Source organism: Agelaius tricolor, unplaced genomic scaffold (genome assembly GCF_023055355.1).
Source record: "Agelaius tricolor isolate 1412-34295 unplaced genomic scaffold, bAgeTri1.0.p SCAF_15, whole genome shotgun sequence".
Classification (NCBI taxonomy): domain Eukaryota; kingdom Metazoa; phylum Chordata; class Aves; order Passeriformes; family Icteridae; genus Agelaius; species Agelaius tricolor.
Genome location: NW_027269275.1, coordinates 18,062,511 through 18,082,036, shown reverse-complemented (window position 1 = coordinate 18,082,036; position 19,526 = coordinate 18,062,511). Strand labels below are relative to the sequence as shown.

Here is a 19,526-nt window from a genome sequence, read left to right as displayed (position 1 = left end):
GTTTCTTTGGGGTTCCTTGGAATGAAGAATGCTACATGGTTATAAAACATTCTCTTAATGAGTTCACTCTCAACTATGCCTGGAATTGATGAATTTCCTCCTGAACCCCTGGGCACGTTTGCCCACAGGGCAAGCCCTGGCACAGCTGTCACATTCCTTACCTTAAGAGAAGCCCAGAACAGGAGCTGCAGGACAGAAGTTTGGTGTTTTAGAGAGGATCACAGTGTCCCTAAATGGGACATAAAGCTGGAACCTTTAGACAGTGCCTATAGAGCCCTACACAGTGCCTGCAGGCTCTCCTTGGGGTGTGAAATATTCCCAGCCTGTCCTACAACAAAATCCAAAACAAATAAAAAGACAACACCCAGATGACTTAATCAATTCTCCACATCAAACACAAAACCACAGGTAGAGAGGAAAAAACACAGCAGCAAAACCCCATCACATCAAAGCCCTCAAAAATCCATAGACCATTCTCCTCCTGTGCTGAGGATGAAAGAAGACGACACCACAGACAGCAGATGTTGGTTTTATCACTTATTCTGTGCTGGAAGAAGAATTGTGGACAATAAAAGGGATTTGATGTTGTGCAAACAGCAAAACTCAGTGGAGAAGTGCAGGGAGTTGCTGCTCATGCAGGGCAGAGGCAGGAACTGTTCACTGGGTCACAGCCCCTGGTTCCTGCCCACAGCAGGAAGGAAAGGAGCCCTGGGGCAGGCAGAGGTCTGAAGCACATGGCCTGGGATAATTCTGGGTGCCAAAGGGGCTGCTGTGGATAAAAGGATTGTCTGGGATTGTCTGGGTGTCACCTGCACAGGGACAAGGCCAAGAACTGCTGGGCTTCACTGGGAAATCCTCAGATTTCATATCCCTCAGATATGAAGAAAAACCTGCAGGGAAGCTCAAGGACTGTGGAGGATTGCTGGGACATCACAGGCACTGTAACCTCAAAGCTCTTAAAGGAAAAATAAGCAAAAATTGGAAATTACATAAATAGGAGGGAGGAATTTGAGGATATCTTGAGAACCCTTCCCTGAAACTTTCATGAGAAGCCCAAATCCAAGAATCTCTGCAGAACAAAACACATATCCCTGATTTTCTAACATTTTAAGGCTCATGATGCTCATGAACACCCAGGAAGTTCATTGGATTGCCATGATTTATTTTTTTTTTTTCTGTGCCAAAACCAAGTGACAAGAAAGAATTTCCTGACTGAGATTCCAGTCTGAAACTCCCCTTCATCCAAGACTCTTCCCCATCATCCAAGACTCTTCCCCATCATCCAAGAGTCTTCATTATGCTGGGTTTGGTGCTGGCAGCTGGAGATACAGGGTGGAACAGCAAAATAACACTTGCCCTCCTTCCTGCAGATAAAAATTGTGCTTGTGGCTTTCCTAGCTGGTTGTGTCCTCTTTTGGCAACAAAATGTAAGGAAAAGGGAGAGGAAAATAACTCTGATCTCAGCCTGGGGAAGGATCCAAAAGAGGCAAGAGTGGCAAAACTAGATATCAAAATTTAGTTGTTTTGAGGCCACTGTAGCAAAATTGCTGCTCAAATTAGAACTCCTCCATTTTATTAGTGAATTAAAACCCTTCCCTTGCAGACCTGCAGGAGCAAACTGCTCCTGCCACGCAGACGAGATTTCTGAAGGAAATCATGCTTTTAATGAATCTCAGCCATTACTTCATCATTTTCCTGAATTGTCTGGCAAAAAGGAATTTAAAGGCCTGCGTTTAAATTCTGGAGCAGCTATGAAATGAAGAAAACAGATTGATTTGCATTCTGTTCCACTCCTCTCTTTGCCAAAGTGATTTTTATAAAAAAAAAACCCTAAAAATTAAAAAGACTTAAACCCCACAATCTGAGCCTGAGAATTCAGTTTTCACTGGGGTTTTTTTTAAATTTCCTTACAATATAAAGCTTTAGAAATAGGGTTTACAGAAGAAATGCTGCCAGAACCCCTAGAATGTGTCATCCACTCATTCCTCACATGGAATTAAAGCAAAATGCCAGCCTTGCATTGCCCACAAACCCTGCCAACAAAGAAGGATTGTGACAGGCTTAGAGCACTGTCTGGGGTTTTTATGCTCATTTTTTTCCATGGCAACATCTCTGTTTCACATGCATGGTTTCATTCCCTCCAATCTCTGCATTGTCTTGTTTGGTTTATGCCTTCCAGGAGCACCTGCCATGTCTCCACTCTGCTGCAAGGCACAGAAATCACGTTTGGAGTGGCTGGGGCCAGTTGACACTTGTTCCTCAGCCATAAATTTCACTCCAATCACACCCAACCTTCTCACCTCTCCCACTTCCTATTATTTGTCCCTTCCTTGGTTTCCTCCAACATCCAGCTGAGTGTCCTGGATTGCCAAGAAATTTGTGTTCTGTTTGCCACTGTCTTCTGTTCAGTGAGTGGTTTTCCTTATCTCTTCCACACCCAATCCCCTCTCAGGGGAGCCATCTGCTGATAACAGCTACTGAATGTCCCTGCATGGCTGATAAGAACTGCAGCATCCCATTGGGAGATGTGAGCCCAGAGGGAGGAGCCAAGCATTCCTGCCTGGATATAATCTGGGGATTCTGGAACACCAGCCAAGCATTCCTACCTGGATATAATCTGGGGATTCTGGAACACCAGCACAGCTTCTGCACTGGATTGCCCAGAGGAACAGCAGCTGCCTCTCCTTCCACTGGATCTGCAGAGGCAGAGACTGCACCTTTCTCCAGGATCCCTGCTCCAGCAGAGCCACCCCTGACCCTGAAGGAGGGCTGAGCCACAATTCCAATGGTTCTGCTGCCAGCACCCTGACCCACAGGGTGTCAGGCTGGGTTCTGACTGTGTCAGTGTTGTTTTGGTTTACTGCATTGTTTATTTTATCTTTTTATTTTCTTCCCTAATAAAGAACTGTTCTTCCTGCTCCCATTTTCTTAAATGAGAGCCTCCCCCCCCATAATTTCAAATTCATAACAATTTGGAGGAAGGGGGTTTACATTTCCCATTCCAGGGGAGGCTCCTGCCTTCCTTAGCAGACACCTGTCTGTCCAAACCAAGACTCTGAGAAATTGCATCTCCTCCACTGGCACTGCAAGTGCCAGCCCAAAAGAACAAACACAGCTGCCCTGTGCCACCTTGTCCTGTTGGGGACAGTGTCCTTGGAGGCCACCTGCACAGACAGCAAGGGACTTTTCCACTCAGATCCTGGGTGCCCCAGGGCCTGGGTTTTGAGAACAGCCTTGAAGAGATGGGATTTAAATTGTATTGAGGGCATTAGCCTAAAGTGAATGAAGAGGAGAGTATGCTTCTCGTTTCTCTCCCCAGAGTGATAAATGTGAGAGTCGAATATTTCTTTTTCTTTTCTTTTTTTTTTTTCTAAGGCGAAGAAAATGGGAAACCAACATGGATTTCAGGCACATGAGAAATAGCTTATGAATTTAGATGATAGTTCAGCAGAAATAAATTGTACATCTGTTCATTCATTTTAATAAAGCAGGGAAATGACACGCTGCTGGAGCCTTTGGAGAATGCTGAGATTTTTAAATGATGATCCTATAATAATAGCATTAACATTTGTAATGCTGTCCATACTTTAAGAATTTAAGAAAAATACATTGATGGGATAAGTGAGCTTCAACCTATAGTCTGGACTGCAGGCATTAAAAAGTGAATAAGGTGCTTCCTGAATACTCCCAAATTAGTTCAGCAAAGGCTCTACAATGGCCTTCCCATGTAACACAGAAAATCATCTCAGTGTGTGTTGATAAAGCTTATTATTTCTGAATAAATAATTCAAATGGGCAACAAGTAGCTGAATTTCTGCTGACTAGAACCCCAGTCTTCATTTATAGGCAGCTCAAGTGGAGTGTTTATTTGAAAGTAATCCATGGAAGAAGCCAACAGGATGTTTTTCCTGGCTGTATGGATGCATGGGAAGATGTCCCTCCTTCTGCTGAATTCAGGCAGGAATAGAACCTTTCCCTGCGTTTCCCATAGCACAGAAGTTAGAAATGAAAAAAGCTTCATTGCTTCCTTGTTTCTATGCTGCCATTATTTACAAAGCCAACGAGGAAATTTAAGAGATAAACCAGTGAGACTGCAGGGGATGGTGCATTTTAAAAGCTATGTTTTGATTTTCCAAACTGATCTCCATGGGAAATAATAAATTAAGAGTTCAATAATAACTGCCGTGTTCCCTTTAAAAGCTCAATTATTAAGATCATTAAAATTTTCTTTTAATTGATTGCATTAGAGCAATTGCTGCTGGAGTAAAGAGATTCTAAAACTGATTAGTGCTCACATATTGCTCTTTGATCAACTGGGATAAACCTCACCCAAGGCAAGGGAAACAGGCAAGCCTGAAATCCTTGAGAAGTGGAGAAGTTCACCTAAAATGACATCTCAGAACCCAAGATCTTTTAATAATATCCCGACACTGTTCCCTACTGACACCAAAGGAGCTCAGGCTGAACTCTTGGATCTTTGCAAAGCAGAGATTTCCCAGAGGTGCTGCTGGGAGCCAGCAGAGCTGGCAGGAACCCCTCAGTGCTGCCATCCCTGATTGATCCAGCAGCACCTGAGAGTGGCCCTGCGCTCCCTGCGCTCCCTGCAGCTCCAGCAGGCAGCCCAGGTAAACAAGGCTCTTTGTGATTTGGTTCTCTCCTGAGTACAGGGGGATTGAAGGAAAGAAATACCCCTGGGACATAGAGGACCTCTGGGTGAACACTGCCCAGCCACAGAACCTTCACAGATTTATTGACTGGAACTGCATTTTAAGCATTTGCCTGGAGGAAAGGAAACAGCTCCCAGGCATGTCAGGCAGCCCTGGTACAGGGCAGGGCAAAGCTGTTTGTGCCAGGAATATCAGGCAGTGCCTTGTCACAGGAAAAGGACATGAAAGAGTTCAACATCTGCAGGCAAAGTTGAATTTATTTACTTATGGCTTCAATTATTATTTAAGAAGGAAAATTTGAAAAGGTCAGAACTGCTAAATCAGAAAGCCTGCCCTTCATTTGTCTCCAAACATACACAGGTTTCTTAGCTTGCTTCAGCACTGGATCAATTAATCAGAAACAATGTTCTTTGTTTTCAAATGCCAGTTGTGTTATTTCTAAATATGGAAATATATTGTGTTATTTCCAAATGCACCTGTTGATCTTAGAGCTCTTTCCCAACCTGAATGATTCTGTGGCTCTCTGAAATAGACAAATAAATCCAAGTTTCATTTTTGTTTTAACCCATGTTAGAAAATGCAGCTTTAGAAAAACAAAATATCAGGTCTTCAGTGTAGGTAGGCAGACACCTGTGGCCTTTGTTTCTATTCGTATATATGCACAGAAATCCAGATTTACTTCCCAGTCTAAAACTGCACTCCCATCTCCATTTGGATGGGAGCCACAGCTTGGATGCAGGCAGTTAAGAATATCAATACTACAGATAAATCTTCTTCCCTGATATTATTTCAGACAACTGTTGGTTTAGATTTAAGCTTATTTAGCAGGATTGATCTTCCTTATGTTTCTTTCAAAACTTCCTCACATAATTAGTTTGATTTTTCAAACTTTATATTTTTTTTTTTTTCAGCTGAGAGATTGCTTTCAACCCCTTAAACTTCTTGAGGACAGCAGTGCTCTCCTCACCATCAGTCTTCTAAATGAAACAAAATCATTGATCTAAGAACATCTGACAGTACCAGTTAATGTATGGGCACTGCCAGCCTCGGTGGCTGGAGATGGGCAGAACAAATGAGCTGGGGAGGAGGAAATAAAGCTGAAAAGGAACAAACGAGGGGATGTGTGCAAGCCAGCAGCCACGGGGCTGGATTTATAGAGGCAGGCAAAGGGTGTGCACAGACTGGGCAAATATTCAGCTTAAGGCACTGAAAACAAAGAGGTGGCTCCCAGGGGAAGCAGGGGATGAGGGCATGAGGAAGAGTTCACTGGGGGTGGGATCAAGGGATGGGAAAAGGAAGGTCTTCCAGAAGTGAGAAAAAAAAGGGGAAAATCATGGGGACGGGATGGGGATCATGAGAGGACAAAGACCGGAACCAGGTTTTGGTGGTATAGTAAAAAAAAGTTTTCCATGCAGAAAGAGAGGGGAGAAGTGGTGAAAATAAGAGCAGAGAGAAAGGGGAGGCACTGAGCAAAAAGCAGTCAGGGATCCATCTCTGGAGAGTCTGGGAGCTCTGAGGCAGCAGCTGGAAACAGGAGCAGAGGGGCTGAAGGAATGTCAGGTGGTCAGGCTTGAGCACTTTGGGAGAAAGGGAAATTTAAAGCTAATTATTAAAATTCAAAGAAGGCTCCTGGCAGAATTCTAACTAAAGAATAGGCTCAGAAAGGAGAAAATCCAAGAGTTTGCTCTTTGGTTAGTTGGAATGGGAAAGTTTGTCCTAAAAAAAGGGAATGATGCGACAGGCAGAAGGAACTTTGAAGGATAAATTTTAGCACTGGGCAAATTAAATATCAAGGAGAGGACACAAGTGATTAGCACAGGGAAGTGAAAAAAAAAATAATCTCTATAAGAGCTGCATCAAGAGGAGAACAGGAGTTAGAATATAAACTCCAAAGGACTGGCTGTAGAGCATTAGTGCTGGAGGGAAAGATAGGGTGAGGAAAACAACTGGGATGAATGGACTTTTCCTAATCTGGTCAAAGTCTAGGATGGGAAAGGGAAGATAACATCAATTCTCTGTGTAGAGCTGGGCTTACATTTTTTTTGTGACATATGGACTGAGAACACAGGGGAACACATTTGTAAAAACAAATAAATATTAAGTGACTGTTGGACAGACGGCTGGAGAAAGGGCTCCCCTTTCAGCAAATAAGCATCTGGAACTCTAAGGCAAACAAGTCCTGGAAACAAGCCAAAGTAGGAACTAAAGGATATGAATAAATTCCACTTCTGAGCCATTTTCCTCAAAAGAGACCATAACTGCAAGGAGTCCTGTAAGAACCCCTTAATCTGCTTTTCCTTACATGTAACAACACCATTTTCATTCCACTAAGTTCGAGACACAACCAGGCCTTTATAATTTTATTTCTTCCCAAATGAATATCTTTCACAGGCATTTGCTAAAAATTTTATTTGAATAAACCTACAACTCCTTTTAGCATGGTGACTTTACCCATTGTCTATTTTAATGCTTCAGGGCAGAAAGGAAAAATATATTTTGTCTAAATAATCCTGACACTTTGATTCGTGTGCACAGATGGTTGGCAAATTTCGGAGTAGCCAAATCAGTTTTAGTGTTGCTGAGAAAAATCTTAAAATCTCACTTGTCAGTGAAGGAATTGATAAACTGATCACAAAACTCATTTCACTCTAGTGGAATGACCCAAGCAGCCACATAAACTATTATTTTTGAATGAATAGACTTCAGCTTTACAAATTCCCTCTGCTCAAATAAACTGCAGCTATGATACCAGCTCACACATATTCTGTAATTGGTATTAAATAGGGTTTTGTCTGCTGCAAATTGAATATGTTAAGATCTATAGTGTGTTATCATGTTTAATCCTGCTTTAAAACAGAACTCCCACAGATGCTGCAGGCATATTAACAGTGTGGGTTTCTGAACTCGTGGGATTACAGTGATATTTGCAACACATCTAACAATTCCTCTATTTGTTACTTCTCCAATCAGCTGCACTGTGTCAGACAAAGAGGTTTAGAATTCTTAGTATTTCTGTTGAGATTCTGCATTCCTCAGGTGAGGAACTGAAATAATTTATGCATGGAGTAAAAAGTCCTTCAAGGCAAAAAAGGTAATACCTGGTCATCTGTCCCTCACTGCCTGACCCCCAATTTACATTCTGAATTACTTTAAACAGAAAGAGGGAAGATTAGATTGGATATTAGGGAGAAATTGTTCCCTATGAGGGTGGGGAGGCCCCGGCACAAGCTGAGGGTGCCCCTGGATCCCTGGAAGTGTCCGAGGCCAGGCTGGACAGGGCTTGGAGCCACCTGGGATGGTGGAAGGGGTCCCTGCCACAGTGATACCTTGGGAAGGCTGAGCTGGAACAGAGGCTGGGCAGAGCTACAGAATAAAGCAGGGATTTATTAAAAGGATCTCCTCAATGGATGCACCTTGGGCAGCACAAGAGCCCAGCCAGGGCTGCACCCAAGATGAACCAAAATGGTCCCAAAATGCACCCAGGATGAACCAAAATGGTCCCAAAATGCCCGAGCGCTCCCGGGGTCTCTCCCTTGGATCAGTTCTGCTCCATTTGCATCTTGCAGTTCATTGTCCCATTCCAGCTTTAGCCCCTGCAGTCCCATCCTTGTTTTTCTCTCTCCAGCCCACGGTGTTTGTGCTCCTGGGCTGAGATTTGGATCATTTGTCCTTGGTGCCCAGCTGGAGCAGGAATTGTTTTGTGTCCCTGCTCTGTGCCCAGAGCTCAGCATCCCCTGATGTGAACCCAGACCCACACACTAAAGCAGCACAGAATGTGAGAAATAGAAAAGCCAAAACCTGAGGCATCAATGGCACATGGAATGAGATGATTTTAAGGTCCCTTGCAACCCAAATCATTCTGGGATTCTATGAATAAGACAATGATGATTTAGGAGCTGCTCTGCAATGAGCACCACGTGTAGAAATCACTGTTTCCACACCAAGGTTTTTTTTCAGCTGGATGTCACACAGTCAAACAAGGTCTCCCAAAAGAGACTCCCAAAGTTAATTTCAGAAAGGAGATTGATGCATCATTTTATATCTTGATCTGAAAGAAACTGTGTGAAGCTCCTTGGAAGTCTCTGTGTCACCTGCCAGCACTCAGTGTTGGAGCTGGAATTCCTTGGACAGTTTATGAAGTTCAATATGCCATGAATGCTCTGGGAGAAGAGTGAAATCAAAGGGCATTCCCATGGACTGCTTCACCAGTACATTTAGAGCAATTATATATCACAATATTATATATTACAATATTATATTATATATTATAATATTATGTATTACAGGGAAATACTCAAAATTTAAAATGTCCAATTGAAATCTATAGAAAACAGTCCTAATTTGATTTGAAGACAACTGCAAAATTCCAGCTGGAGGGGTTTCTTTGGGATTTTTTTTTTTTGGGTTGTTGGTTTTGGATTTTTTTGGGTTTTTTTTTGTTTAATTGGAAAAGCACATACCCACTCCTGGCAATGATTGCTAATAATTATGTTTATACAGCTTCCCTGAATAAGTGATCCAAAACTAGACCTGGAGACATTACATTATCTTTGTTTAGCTTGTGCTTCTCTCAAGAGCCTTTGTCTGAGCCTTCCTTCTTTTTTAATCTCTAATTTCTGCTCTCCAGCTCCTCACCCAAACGTGTTTGTGCTACAGGTACTCCAAACTCTCACTGCTACTGTTTACTTTGTAATCCTGACCTTAATACCTGTTGTAAAGTTCACACTTCATGGACCACGTTGAGGAAGCACATTAACCTTCATTTCTTGGGGAAGAGAGCAGTAAATCGTGGGGGTTTATGGCTTTTCTGCTGCTTGCAGGGTTTGGGTATTTGCTGCTTGCAGAAGCAGATGGAAGAAGCCTTTGGAGGATAAGGCAGCAGAGGATTTTTGGGTTTGTGGTGAGAATTTGCCAGCTGCAGAGAGAATTGCTGTTATTGCCATGGAGCTGCTGCTGACCTCCCAAGCACAACCCAAGGCTTGCAGAAGGCAAAGGAGTTGGCATCAGGGTGGCTCAGATCAGCTGAGGACAGCAAATCAGGGCAGCTAAACAAAGGGCAGGGAAGGAACAGTGACAAAAATGGGGAAAAAAAGGGAAAAGGACTGGCAAAAATGCAAGTTTGCTGTGTGAGCCTACGTGGAGAGCAAGAGTGCTGGGAGGAAAATCAGATGTGGGGGAGCAGCACAGTGCCTTTGTGTTCCTCCCCAAATTCCCACTGTTTGAATGATCATTTCTATTCACAGACCCTTTCCTGCATTGTACAAGTGTTTCTCAGCTGCTCCCAGGTTATAAAGCAGGCACTCTGTTGTTTTATGCACCACTGAAATGTGTTTATCTGGAGATTAAATAGACAACTTCATGTATTTCCTGACCTTGGTGGAGAGAAACAAAGCAATGAGCTCGCCCCTCACGAGCAGAGATAAATGTGGGAATCTGCTGCCTCCTGCCAGGCAGCACATCCAGCCCTAATTATGTGATAAGTGCATGGACTCCGTGTTAAACATATTTTGCAAAAGTTCTTGAACAAAGTGCTTACACTGGTTATGCAGATAGCTTGCTGAAAGCCACATGAATACAGATTATTATGCACACAGTGGGAATCTGGATGACTCCAGGAACCACTGGTCTTCCAAACAATGTTATTTCATTTGGTTTGGTTTCTTGCTGAAGAGGTCTCTGTCTCACTCAATGCACAGAATAATCTTGTGCTGTATTTGTTTTCCTTTCTCTGAAATTATTCTACTCTTGAAAGTGCTACAGCAGAGTATTTGTTGTTAAGGTTGTTGGTAATTCAATCCTGAGTGGTGCTGAGCATTTCTGATCACATGAGAATCCTCAAGCCAGCTAATTCTGATAAAAACTGACACACAATATTCAAGAAGAAGTAAAAAAACCAAACAAAAAGCATAATTTCATTATCCAGATAGCCAGACTGTTTAAATAAGTCTTCCAGATGTCCTTGGTTTGGTAGCACCACAACACAACTGAGAAATATTAATAAACCTTCTTCTTGATCATGGCATTTTTCCAGGTTATTTGAAAGTTTTTAGAAGAGAGACAGATATTTGGAATCCTAATTCCACTGCGAGTCCAAGCAATCTCTGCTCCTAAACCCAGATTTTTGAACTCCTGTGGGCACCAGATGTCTTCACAGCTACTTTATTAAGTCCAGTAATATTTTTTAAATTATTTTCGACATCTAAAATTATTTAGGGAAAAAAAAAAAAGAAGGGGTGTCTACATGACTGTTATTTAGATTTTAGATTCCTAAACTGCTTATGTGATTTTGAAACCTGTTCTATAAGTCATGATCATGACAGCTCAGAAAACTCTGGATACCATGAACTGTACCATGGGTGAGACCAGTGACCAATTATTAACCATGAAGCAATGGCATAGTCACTGAAAATTAAATTTCATTTTGAAATTAAATTTCATTTTGCAGTGACAACAGAATGCTCACAGTCTTCATTTAGCAAACAAAACATTTGCTACTACTTAGATGTTTGTTTCCTTTCATAAATTCTGCCTCTCACACATAAAAAATATGCCAGGTAAGATCTTTCATTTGCTTTCAAGGAGACTTTTGGGCACTTGGAGCTATGTCAAGTGTGTTAGTGAACTGCTGCAAGAGGATGAAGTGGAAATAAAGCTGAGTGAAAAGGTCAGTGCAAATATTTATCCAAAGCAGAGGTTTCTGAAGGTTAAGATATGCTCCAGGAGCCTTTCCAGCTGTATCTACAACTCTACAAAAAGCAAGGGTGGCCCAAGAGCTCCTCTCTGGTGATCCCCAGCCATCCTGGAGCTGCTCTTTGTGCCAAAGTTTACTGACAGCTGGAGAGGCTTTGCCCTGCTCTGTTGAGTTCCTGCATGAATTCTGATTTCTCTGCATGTAAATTGTCTCACAGCCCAAAAAATGGGAGCCAAATGGAAATTCCAATATGCATTCTGCTCATGTGATTTTGCTGCAATGGTTTTATCCAGCCCACAAAACTCTTCCTGCTGACAAATCAGCGCTGGGGGAGTTTGATCCAATTTGAGCAGGCTGCTGGAATTTCAGATTGGTTCAGGCTATAATGAAACTCTGATTCTTAACTCTCAGCCTGGCAGGGGTTTGTCATCTGCTCAGATCTGGTGCTGCTGCTCCAGCCCCTCAGCGCTGCCAAAATGCAGCAGGTGAGAGCAGTTTGTGGGTGGGAAGAACCCAAAGTGGTTTTATTGTCCCCAGCTCCCTGAGCCTCCCTGGCAGCTCCTGCTGCTTTTCTCTCTGTTCTGCCTGGTTTGCTCTGTGATTTCCACCCCAGCAGGGATGGGGAGAGGGCTGCAGCCCTGGCCTCGCTGCCCAGCTGGGTTTTAGCACCTCCCTGGCTCTGTTTTCCACACACATGCGGTTCTCTGTCACAGACATATTCTATGAAAAATTCTTCTGCTGGGATCTTTCCTCCTGAGAAGCTGTGAGGCCTCAGAAATGAAATGCAAACAATGGTTATCTGCTGCTGTGGAATGCAACAGGTGCATCTGGGATTGGTCTCATGTGGTTGTTTCTAATTAATGGCCAATCACAGCCCAGCTGGCTCAGACTCTCTGGTCAGCCACAAGATTTTATCATCATTCCATTCCTTTCTATTCCTTTCAAGCCTTCTGATGAAATCCTTTCTTCTATTCTTTTAATATAGTTCTAATTTATCATTTTTTGTTAATAAAATATAATATATCATAAAATAATAAATCGGCCTTCTGAAACATGGAGTCAAGATTCTCATCTCTTCCCTCATCCTGAGACCCCTGCAAACACCACCACAGTTCTCACTCAATAGCTCTCCCAGTCAGATGTAAAGAAAAATAAAGAAAAAACCCTGTGGAAGGGGGTTGGAAGAGGAATCATCTACCATTAACATGATTGTGTCTAAAGGTGTGGTCCAGCTCAGTGCACAGAAAGGAAAAAAATCCATTAAGAGTCCCAAAGGGCAAAATTTTCCCTGCAAGACAAGGTAAGAAGGAGTCAGTCCACAGGAGAGTAGAGGTGAGATTGGTTGGCTTCAAACATGCAAAGTCAATGGGCAGATCTGCTCTGGGTTGCCAAGGTCTCTGTTTACCACAGGAAAAAAAAAAAGTATAATGTCCAAGAGAGACATTTTTGTAAAAGGATGGAGAAGCGATCCAGGAGGAACCTTCCAACTGCTTTAACTCCCTATTTGTTCCTCAGCACAGTTTAACCAATACCAAGAGCTGAAGCAGGGACTCTCAGCAGCCTGAGCTGCACGTTCATTCTCTCCAGATGGAGCTGTGCAAGCCTCAGATCCTCTGAGAGCCACGAGCAGAGGGAGGTGCAGATTCTCCTCCAGGGCTGCCTTCCCCAGTGGGTGCCACAGCTGAGCCAGGAGACAGCGCTGCCGGCCACCATCCTTCATGGGCACGAGGGCCTACCCCTCACAGCCCTCCACAGGAACTGGTGAATCATTTATTAAAGCTCCCATTTGTCATTTATTACTCTTTTATAAACCATTTATCAGCTGCTATTCAAAATGGGAGCAAATCATATTTTTCACTCCAGCACTGGTGTATCTCAGGTCTCGCCATGATGGGGTTTTGTCAAATTACACAAATTTTATTCTGTTCACAGGAGGCAAGATCTTTATTTTACTGGAAAATTATTTTCTAAGAACAGGTATATTTAAAAAAATTATACCAGGCAAAATATTTTCCCTAATCTTGCTCTCCCTGGTGTGACAGAATTATTTCTGTGTTACATTTCTTTGTCCCAGAAATGGGTGGAATTGAAGGCGAGGCTGGAAGTGGCAGAAAGAGGAATTGTGTGAGGAATGGCTGTTCCCTGGCCAAATGAATCCTCTGTTTGTTATGTGCCAGTGGGATCACTGTGACAAATGCCACTTTTCCAGGTTTGGCTAGGGATGGGCTGCAGCCCCAAATCTGTGGAGGGGGAGAAATGTGGGAAGTGGGGGCACTGCAGGAAAATCATCCCCTTCAGCCACAGCACTGCACTCCCTGTCCAGTGCCTGGCAGGATTTACCAAGGAAGGACAATATATCTGATATATTGGGGAAACAACACATGAAAAAGCAGCAATGGAAGTTTTAAAAATTCAGGTCAGAAGATAAAGGCAAACAGAGTCAGAGGAATCTCATTTTTGAGCACAGGCTCTGCAGGCAGGAATGGAGTAAATAGGATTTGTTGGGCTATTCTTTTGGAGAAGGAAGAAAAGACAGAAAGGGGTCAAGTCCATATCTTTCTTGTGTTAGAACTCATTTTTTCCCTCTCCAGGTCTTAGGCAGAGCCAGGCCTCCAGGAACAGACACAAGAGGAGAATTTGCCAGCTCGTGTCTTTCAGCAGATGCCACATTGTTAATTTTTCATCACACCACAGCCACAGTGGCATCAACTCTGGACCAAAATCCCCCTTTTTTGCAGGACACAACACTGCAGGGATCTGTCAGCCACTCTTACAGTTCCACAAGAAAAGAATTCTCATTTTTGTTAATGTTCCAGGTATAAAGACTCAGCACCCTCAGTGTTCACTCAGTCCAGCTCATTTCCACCCACTGGGAATATCCTGCAGGATGCAAGCCAGGTGTCAGATTTTCCAGAACAATCTGTGCCTGCTCCTTGCTTTGCTTCATTCCTTATTTTCTCATAAGCAATCCCTTACAGCTGAACAAAATTTGATCTTAAGGCCTTTCCCTGCTGGAAAGGAAACTCCAAAATCCTTTGTGACATAAAATAATAATTCATAAAATTAATTTTAAAACTTTTTCCCATAATAGAAATAAGGTTGTAAATTTTACAAAGCAGCCACTAACTTTACAAGTATCTCTATTTTCAATCTCTGTAATTTAAATCTGGCACAATATCCCAGCCACTGTGACCTTTTAAAAGGCAGACATTGCTACCTCACCTGGGATTTTTGGAGGAACTCTTAAAATATTGCTCTATTTGGCATTGAAGATGAAATTATTAAAACCCCTGGAGGGAGCAGGGTACTGTTTGCACGCCTGAATGGATTTTTACCCTGCTCAGAGCCCATCATTAGCAGGAAGTGTGGATGTGAGACAGAACAAGGCAGAGATTTTGGAATTGTGTGGAGTGACAAGGCAATAAGCAAATAATGAAGTGGGCTGAAGCAGAGTCTCATTTATTGAGCCATCAAAGCTCCTGACACACACACCTGTGAGAGTCTGTCCGAAATATCCCTCATCTGCCTCTCAGTCGTCATTGGGGACCACTGAAGAGAAGACCCCCCTGTCTAAAATCTCTGCTCTGTCACATCCCACAAGGCCCTGAGGCCTGAGAGCGTTGCCAAGCCATTGTTTGCACAGGTGTTGTTTGCTGTACACTGAGCCCAATGAGAAGAAGAAGAAGGGGGCACTGTGCCCTTTTTGCAACAACAGCCTTGGGAGCTGTCCCACCTCTCGGCCTGGCTGGGCTTCTCCTGAGTTCAGGTGGTCCCCACAGCAGAAACCCTCACCTGCTTTACAACCATTGTGACAGACAGACTGAGATGTGAGGAGCCTCTCCATCAAGGGCTGAGACTGGAACCCCTGTGTGAAAAGGCCCCTCTGCTCCTCCCAAGGACTGGGACTGAAACCCCCATGTGAAAAGGCCCCTCTGCTCCTTCCAAGGACTGGGACTGAAACCCCCATGTGAAAAGGCCCCTCTGCTCCTTCCAAGGACTGGGACTGAAACCCCCATGTGAAAAGGCCCCTCTGCTCCTTCCAAGGACGGGGACATGGAACCCCCATGTGAAAAGGCCCCTCTGCTCCTCCCAAGGAGTGAGACATGGAACCCCCATGTGAAAAGGCCCCTCTGCTCCTCCCAAGGACTGGGACTGAAACCCCTGTGTGAAAAGGCCCCTCTGCTCCTCCCAAGGAGTGGGACTGAACCCCCCAGCCCGGGGCAGGCGTGTGGGGGACCAAAGCTGACTAGAGCGAGATGTTTGCCTGCAGGTTGTGACCACTGGACCACAACAACAATGGCTCTCGTTTGCTGCTGAGAGCATGGACTACCTGTTACATCTATTCCTTATTGTATCTGTTTCCCCCCCTCACAATTTCCAATAGAGTTATCATAATAAAAACCTCTGAGTTAGCCAGAGACTTCGAGATCTCCCTGGCGTAACAGGCGGATCCTCGACTGGACTGGACCAAAGGACTTCATCTCTATGTTTGGTAGCTCTATCCCCCTCTTTCTCTCTCCCTCTTTTCTCTCTCTTTTTCTCCATCTTTTCCTCCCCCTTAATCCCTCTATCATATTTTGCTGTGGTCATTCAATAAGGGTGCATTTGTTTTGATTATCATTGCAAATCCCCAATGTCGTGTTGGGTTTTTTTGCACCCTGAGATCAAATCCACGACCCATCACAAAACCCATTCATAAGGATGGATCATGACAACATGATCCATCCTTCAGCTCTGCAGGCAGAGGAATTTCTGTGCTGGACCCCAGCCAGGATGCTCAGCTGCTCCTGGGGTACCTGGCACACCTTGGGTGAATTTTCCTGGCCCGGGAGGGGGATGCAGGGAGGGGAAAAGAGAGAACAGGGAGAGCAGAGTCACTGGGCAAGCGCTGCCTCTGCCAGGAGAGGGACTCTGCACAAGAGCAGGTAGGATAGGACAAGTGGGAATGGGCTTTAGCTAAAGAAATGTGGATTTAAATTGGATATTTGAAAGAAATTCCTCCCTGTGAGGGTGATAAGGAGCAGGTTGCTCAGAGAAGCTGTGGCTGCCCCATCCCTGGAAGTGTCTAAGGCCAGAAATAATTTAATTTATTATTTATAATTCAATTTATTTATTTAATAAAATAAATAAAAGAAGCTACACTTTGTAATCAAAGCTTCAGATTTACTGAATTTGAGCTTTCTCCTTCAGAAGTTACCTTGAAAAATATTGTCTTTTTCTTTCAGCTCTAATTCCAATCAATAGTATTGCAACCTGTGGTATGCAACTGGTATTAAATTGCAATAACTAAGCACTTCCAGCAGAAAATCAAATAAAGTGGCATTAAATCAACTGATAGACACCTCCCTGCTCTTATTTTAACAGAGAATCTGCTCCTGCAGGGGGCTGGAACCATACATGAAAGGCTGATTTTTCCTGCCTTCTTCATGGAATATGAACATCACTTAGCAAGGCAGAGGGAAGATTTCTGAGGTCATTAGCATCTCTAAATAGTGAAAGGTTCAAACCCACAGCAAACCATAAAAAAGGAAGAGAGGTGTCACTATGGAAAAGAGAAAAAAAATGCAAGAAAAATATCTAAGAGCAGACTTTTCAAAGAAAACAAGATAATGCTGTCTCTTCACACCTATTTAATTGCCATGCTAAAATCCACAAACTTTCCGGGGTATAAAGCAACTTTTACTGTCACTGACAGAACTGAATTTATGAGCATTTCTGAATTTCCACAGAAATTGAGACTAACAATACATTTATGGCTAAGCAGGCACATGAATTTTTGTGTCCAAATTACCAAATTAAGTCAAACAGGACTATAATTATAGAAAGACTTCAAAGGAATTCAATCTAGAAATATTTCTTCCAGAGAAGAATTCTCCAACTTTGGAAATTCGAGTAGGTATCTTGAATTTCCTCTGACTGACATGACTTGCAATCAATACTGATTGATCCAATAAATTCTTATTTCTAAATGCACCAAGCTGTCCTTGTACATTGTTATTTTCCAGAGGGTTAAAAAAAATACAGCATTTCAAGGATATTTTAAGTATTGGTTGTCAGGAAATGGCTTTCAGAGCATTAAAAGCCTGATCTAAAAGGTAATTCTGAAGGAATGAATAGTTTGATCATTGTCACTTAATTGTCACCCATGTACTTGAAGGGTTTGGATCAGTCTGTCCATGATAATTTTCAGGTGACTGAAACAATACTGCCAAAGCATTTTACTGATGTAGTTATAGATATTCCCTTGGCACAATTGTCATTGTTTCTACTTTCTTCCTATTTTTCCCTTTTTTTAAAACCCTTCTCTGTCGTGTTTGAATAATTTCATTTACTTTGCGTTTATAAAAGAAATAATTCTTCAAATCAAATAACAGCAATTTGTTTCAATATAATCCATTGGCAAATCACTAATATTAGGCTAGGAAACAAATTTTAAAAAGGTAAAAATATAATTCAGGTTAAATAAAAAAAAAACTCTACAGCAATAGGCTTCCATTTCCTACTCCACAATTATCTTAAAATCAGGTTTACTTCTCATATTTTGGGAATTTCTCCTTAAAAGTTTGCAGAGCCCCAGGAAACTTTAACAGCAAAATCCAACCTGGCTGTAATTAGGTAAAATTTTTAAAACTCTCTCATTCTCTCCAGATACCAAAATAAATCAGACTCAGTAAATGGAGGGGGTGGAAGAGAACAGCGTGAGCAGGGCAGGAAGTCTGGTGGATCCAGGCAGGGAATTCCCTCCCCTTGGTTTTGGGGTTTATCAGAACTTCCAGCTGAATTCAATTTACAGAGCAGAAATCTTTCCTTGCAAATTCCACCTGTAGGCTAAATTTGAAGCTTTTAGGGCTGGAGCTTTAATTCCAGACCCCCAAACTCCGGCTGGCTCACAGGGGAAGTGCTGTAGACAGGAAGAAAATGTTGTTTTCACCCACAGTCCTGACCATCCAAAGCCTTAATTTAAGCTAGTTTTGCTATTTCCCCCCACAGGAGCAAAAGGAGAAAAGTACCACCAGAAAATTGATTTTACAGGTTTGTACCCTGCCTAGCCAATCTCTAAATGACACCATTTTTTTTAACCTTATGGTTGCAATGTGGTTTGGAGCTGGTGCACACACGTTCATTAACGTGAAAAAAAAAGAAAAGAGCAGCTCCAGTAAAGTCTGTCAGACCGAGCCAAAAACATTCTGTACTGTCTTCTTTCCTCCAAGAACATCTTTATATTTAGAAATGAGCTGATCAGGATTGCTTGCACCATTTTGGAGAGAACAGATGGCCAGTTCTTACCTCCTTCTTGGTGAATTCTGGCGCGTGGTCATTTTTGTCGTCAATGAGAATGGTGGCAGTGGCTGTGCCTGTCAGTCCCACATCCATCCCACCCATGTCCTTGGCTTCTATCACCAGCTCATACTTTGGGCTTTCCATGGTCTGAAAGAAAAAAAATAAAAATAGAAAAGGAAATGTTAAGGGAAAAAAAAAAAAAAACAACATAGAGGCAATATACTATTTTTAATTAATATTAAAATAATAATTTTTTTAAATCACAAGACTTTATTTGGCCTAATAAAACATAGCAGAGGAACAGGTCTGTTATCACAGTTTTACTGAAACACAAGCACAGCTTTCTATGAGATCAGCTGCTACTCTGGAAGCCTCATTTGCAATCCAGCATGAAGGTGAGTATTGGTAAACAGTACATAATTTATCCTGTTATTTAGGAAGATTAGGAAAGAGGTAAGAAATTAAAATATACTTGCTCTTTAAGAATAAGCTCTACCTTCAGTGCACCAATATTTAGCAGCTTTCTTCATCAGTGTTATGATGGGTACATAATTAAATACTAATGTCACAATCTACATATAAATTCACTTTATTAAATCCCATTCATTCTGGGTATTAGCATTTAGACTGGTAATCTAAGTTTGCTCCACGGCAAGAAACAAAAAAACAGTTTCCAAAACAGGCAGAGACTTCCAGTTATTACCCAAAGCCAATGTTCAGGGTGATATTAATGGTTTATATTGCTGATATCTGATTGCCACAGGTGCTTATGCCATGGCTACTTCTCTGGCTGCCCACCTCTGCACAGAACCAGACAGCACAGGCCCATAGCAAAATCCAAATTAATTTCCTCTCATAAAACACAGCCTTAATGTGGAAAAAAACCC

At 42.6% G+C, this 19,526-nt stretch overlaps 1 protein-coding gene across 2 annotated transcripts in view; it reads right to left on the bottom strand.

Moving 5' to 3' along the window:
* The window catches only part of CDH13 (cadherin 13), a 443,692-nt gene that overhangs the window by 59,085 nt on the left and 365,081 nt on the right, over window positions 1–19,526 (bottom strand). For both annotated transcript variants that reach the window (XM_071440760.1, XM_071440761.1), the window contains exon 8: window positions 18,646–18,786. In XM_071440760.1, the coding sequence (XP_071296861.1) occupies window positions 18,646–18,786 (141 nt within the window). The remainder of the gene's footprint in view (window positions 1–18,645; window positions 18,787–19,526) is intronic.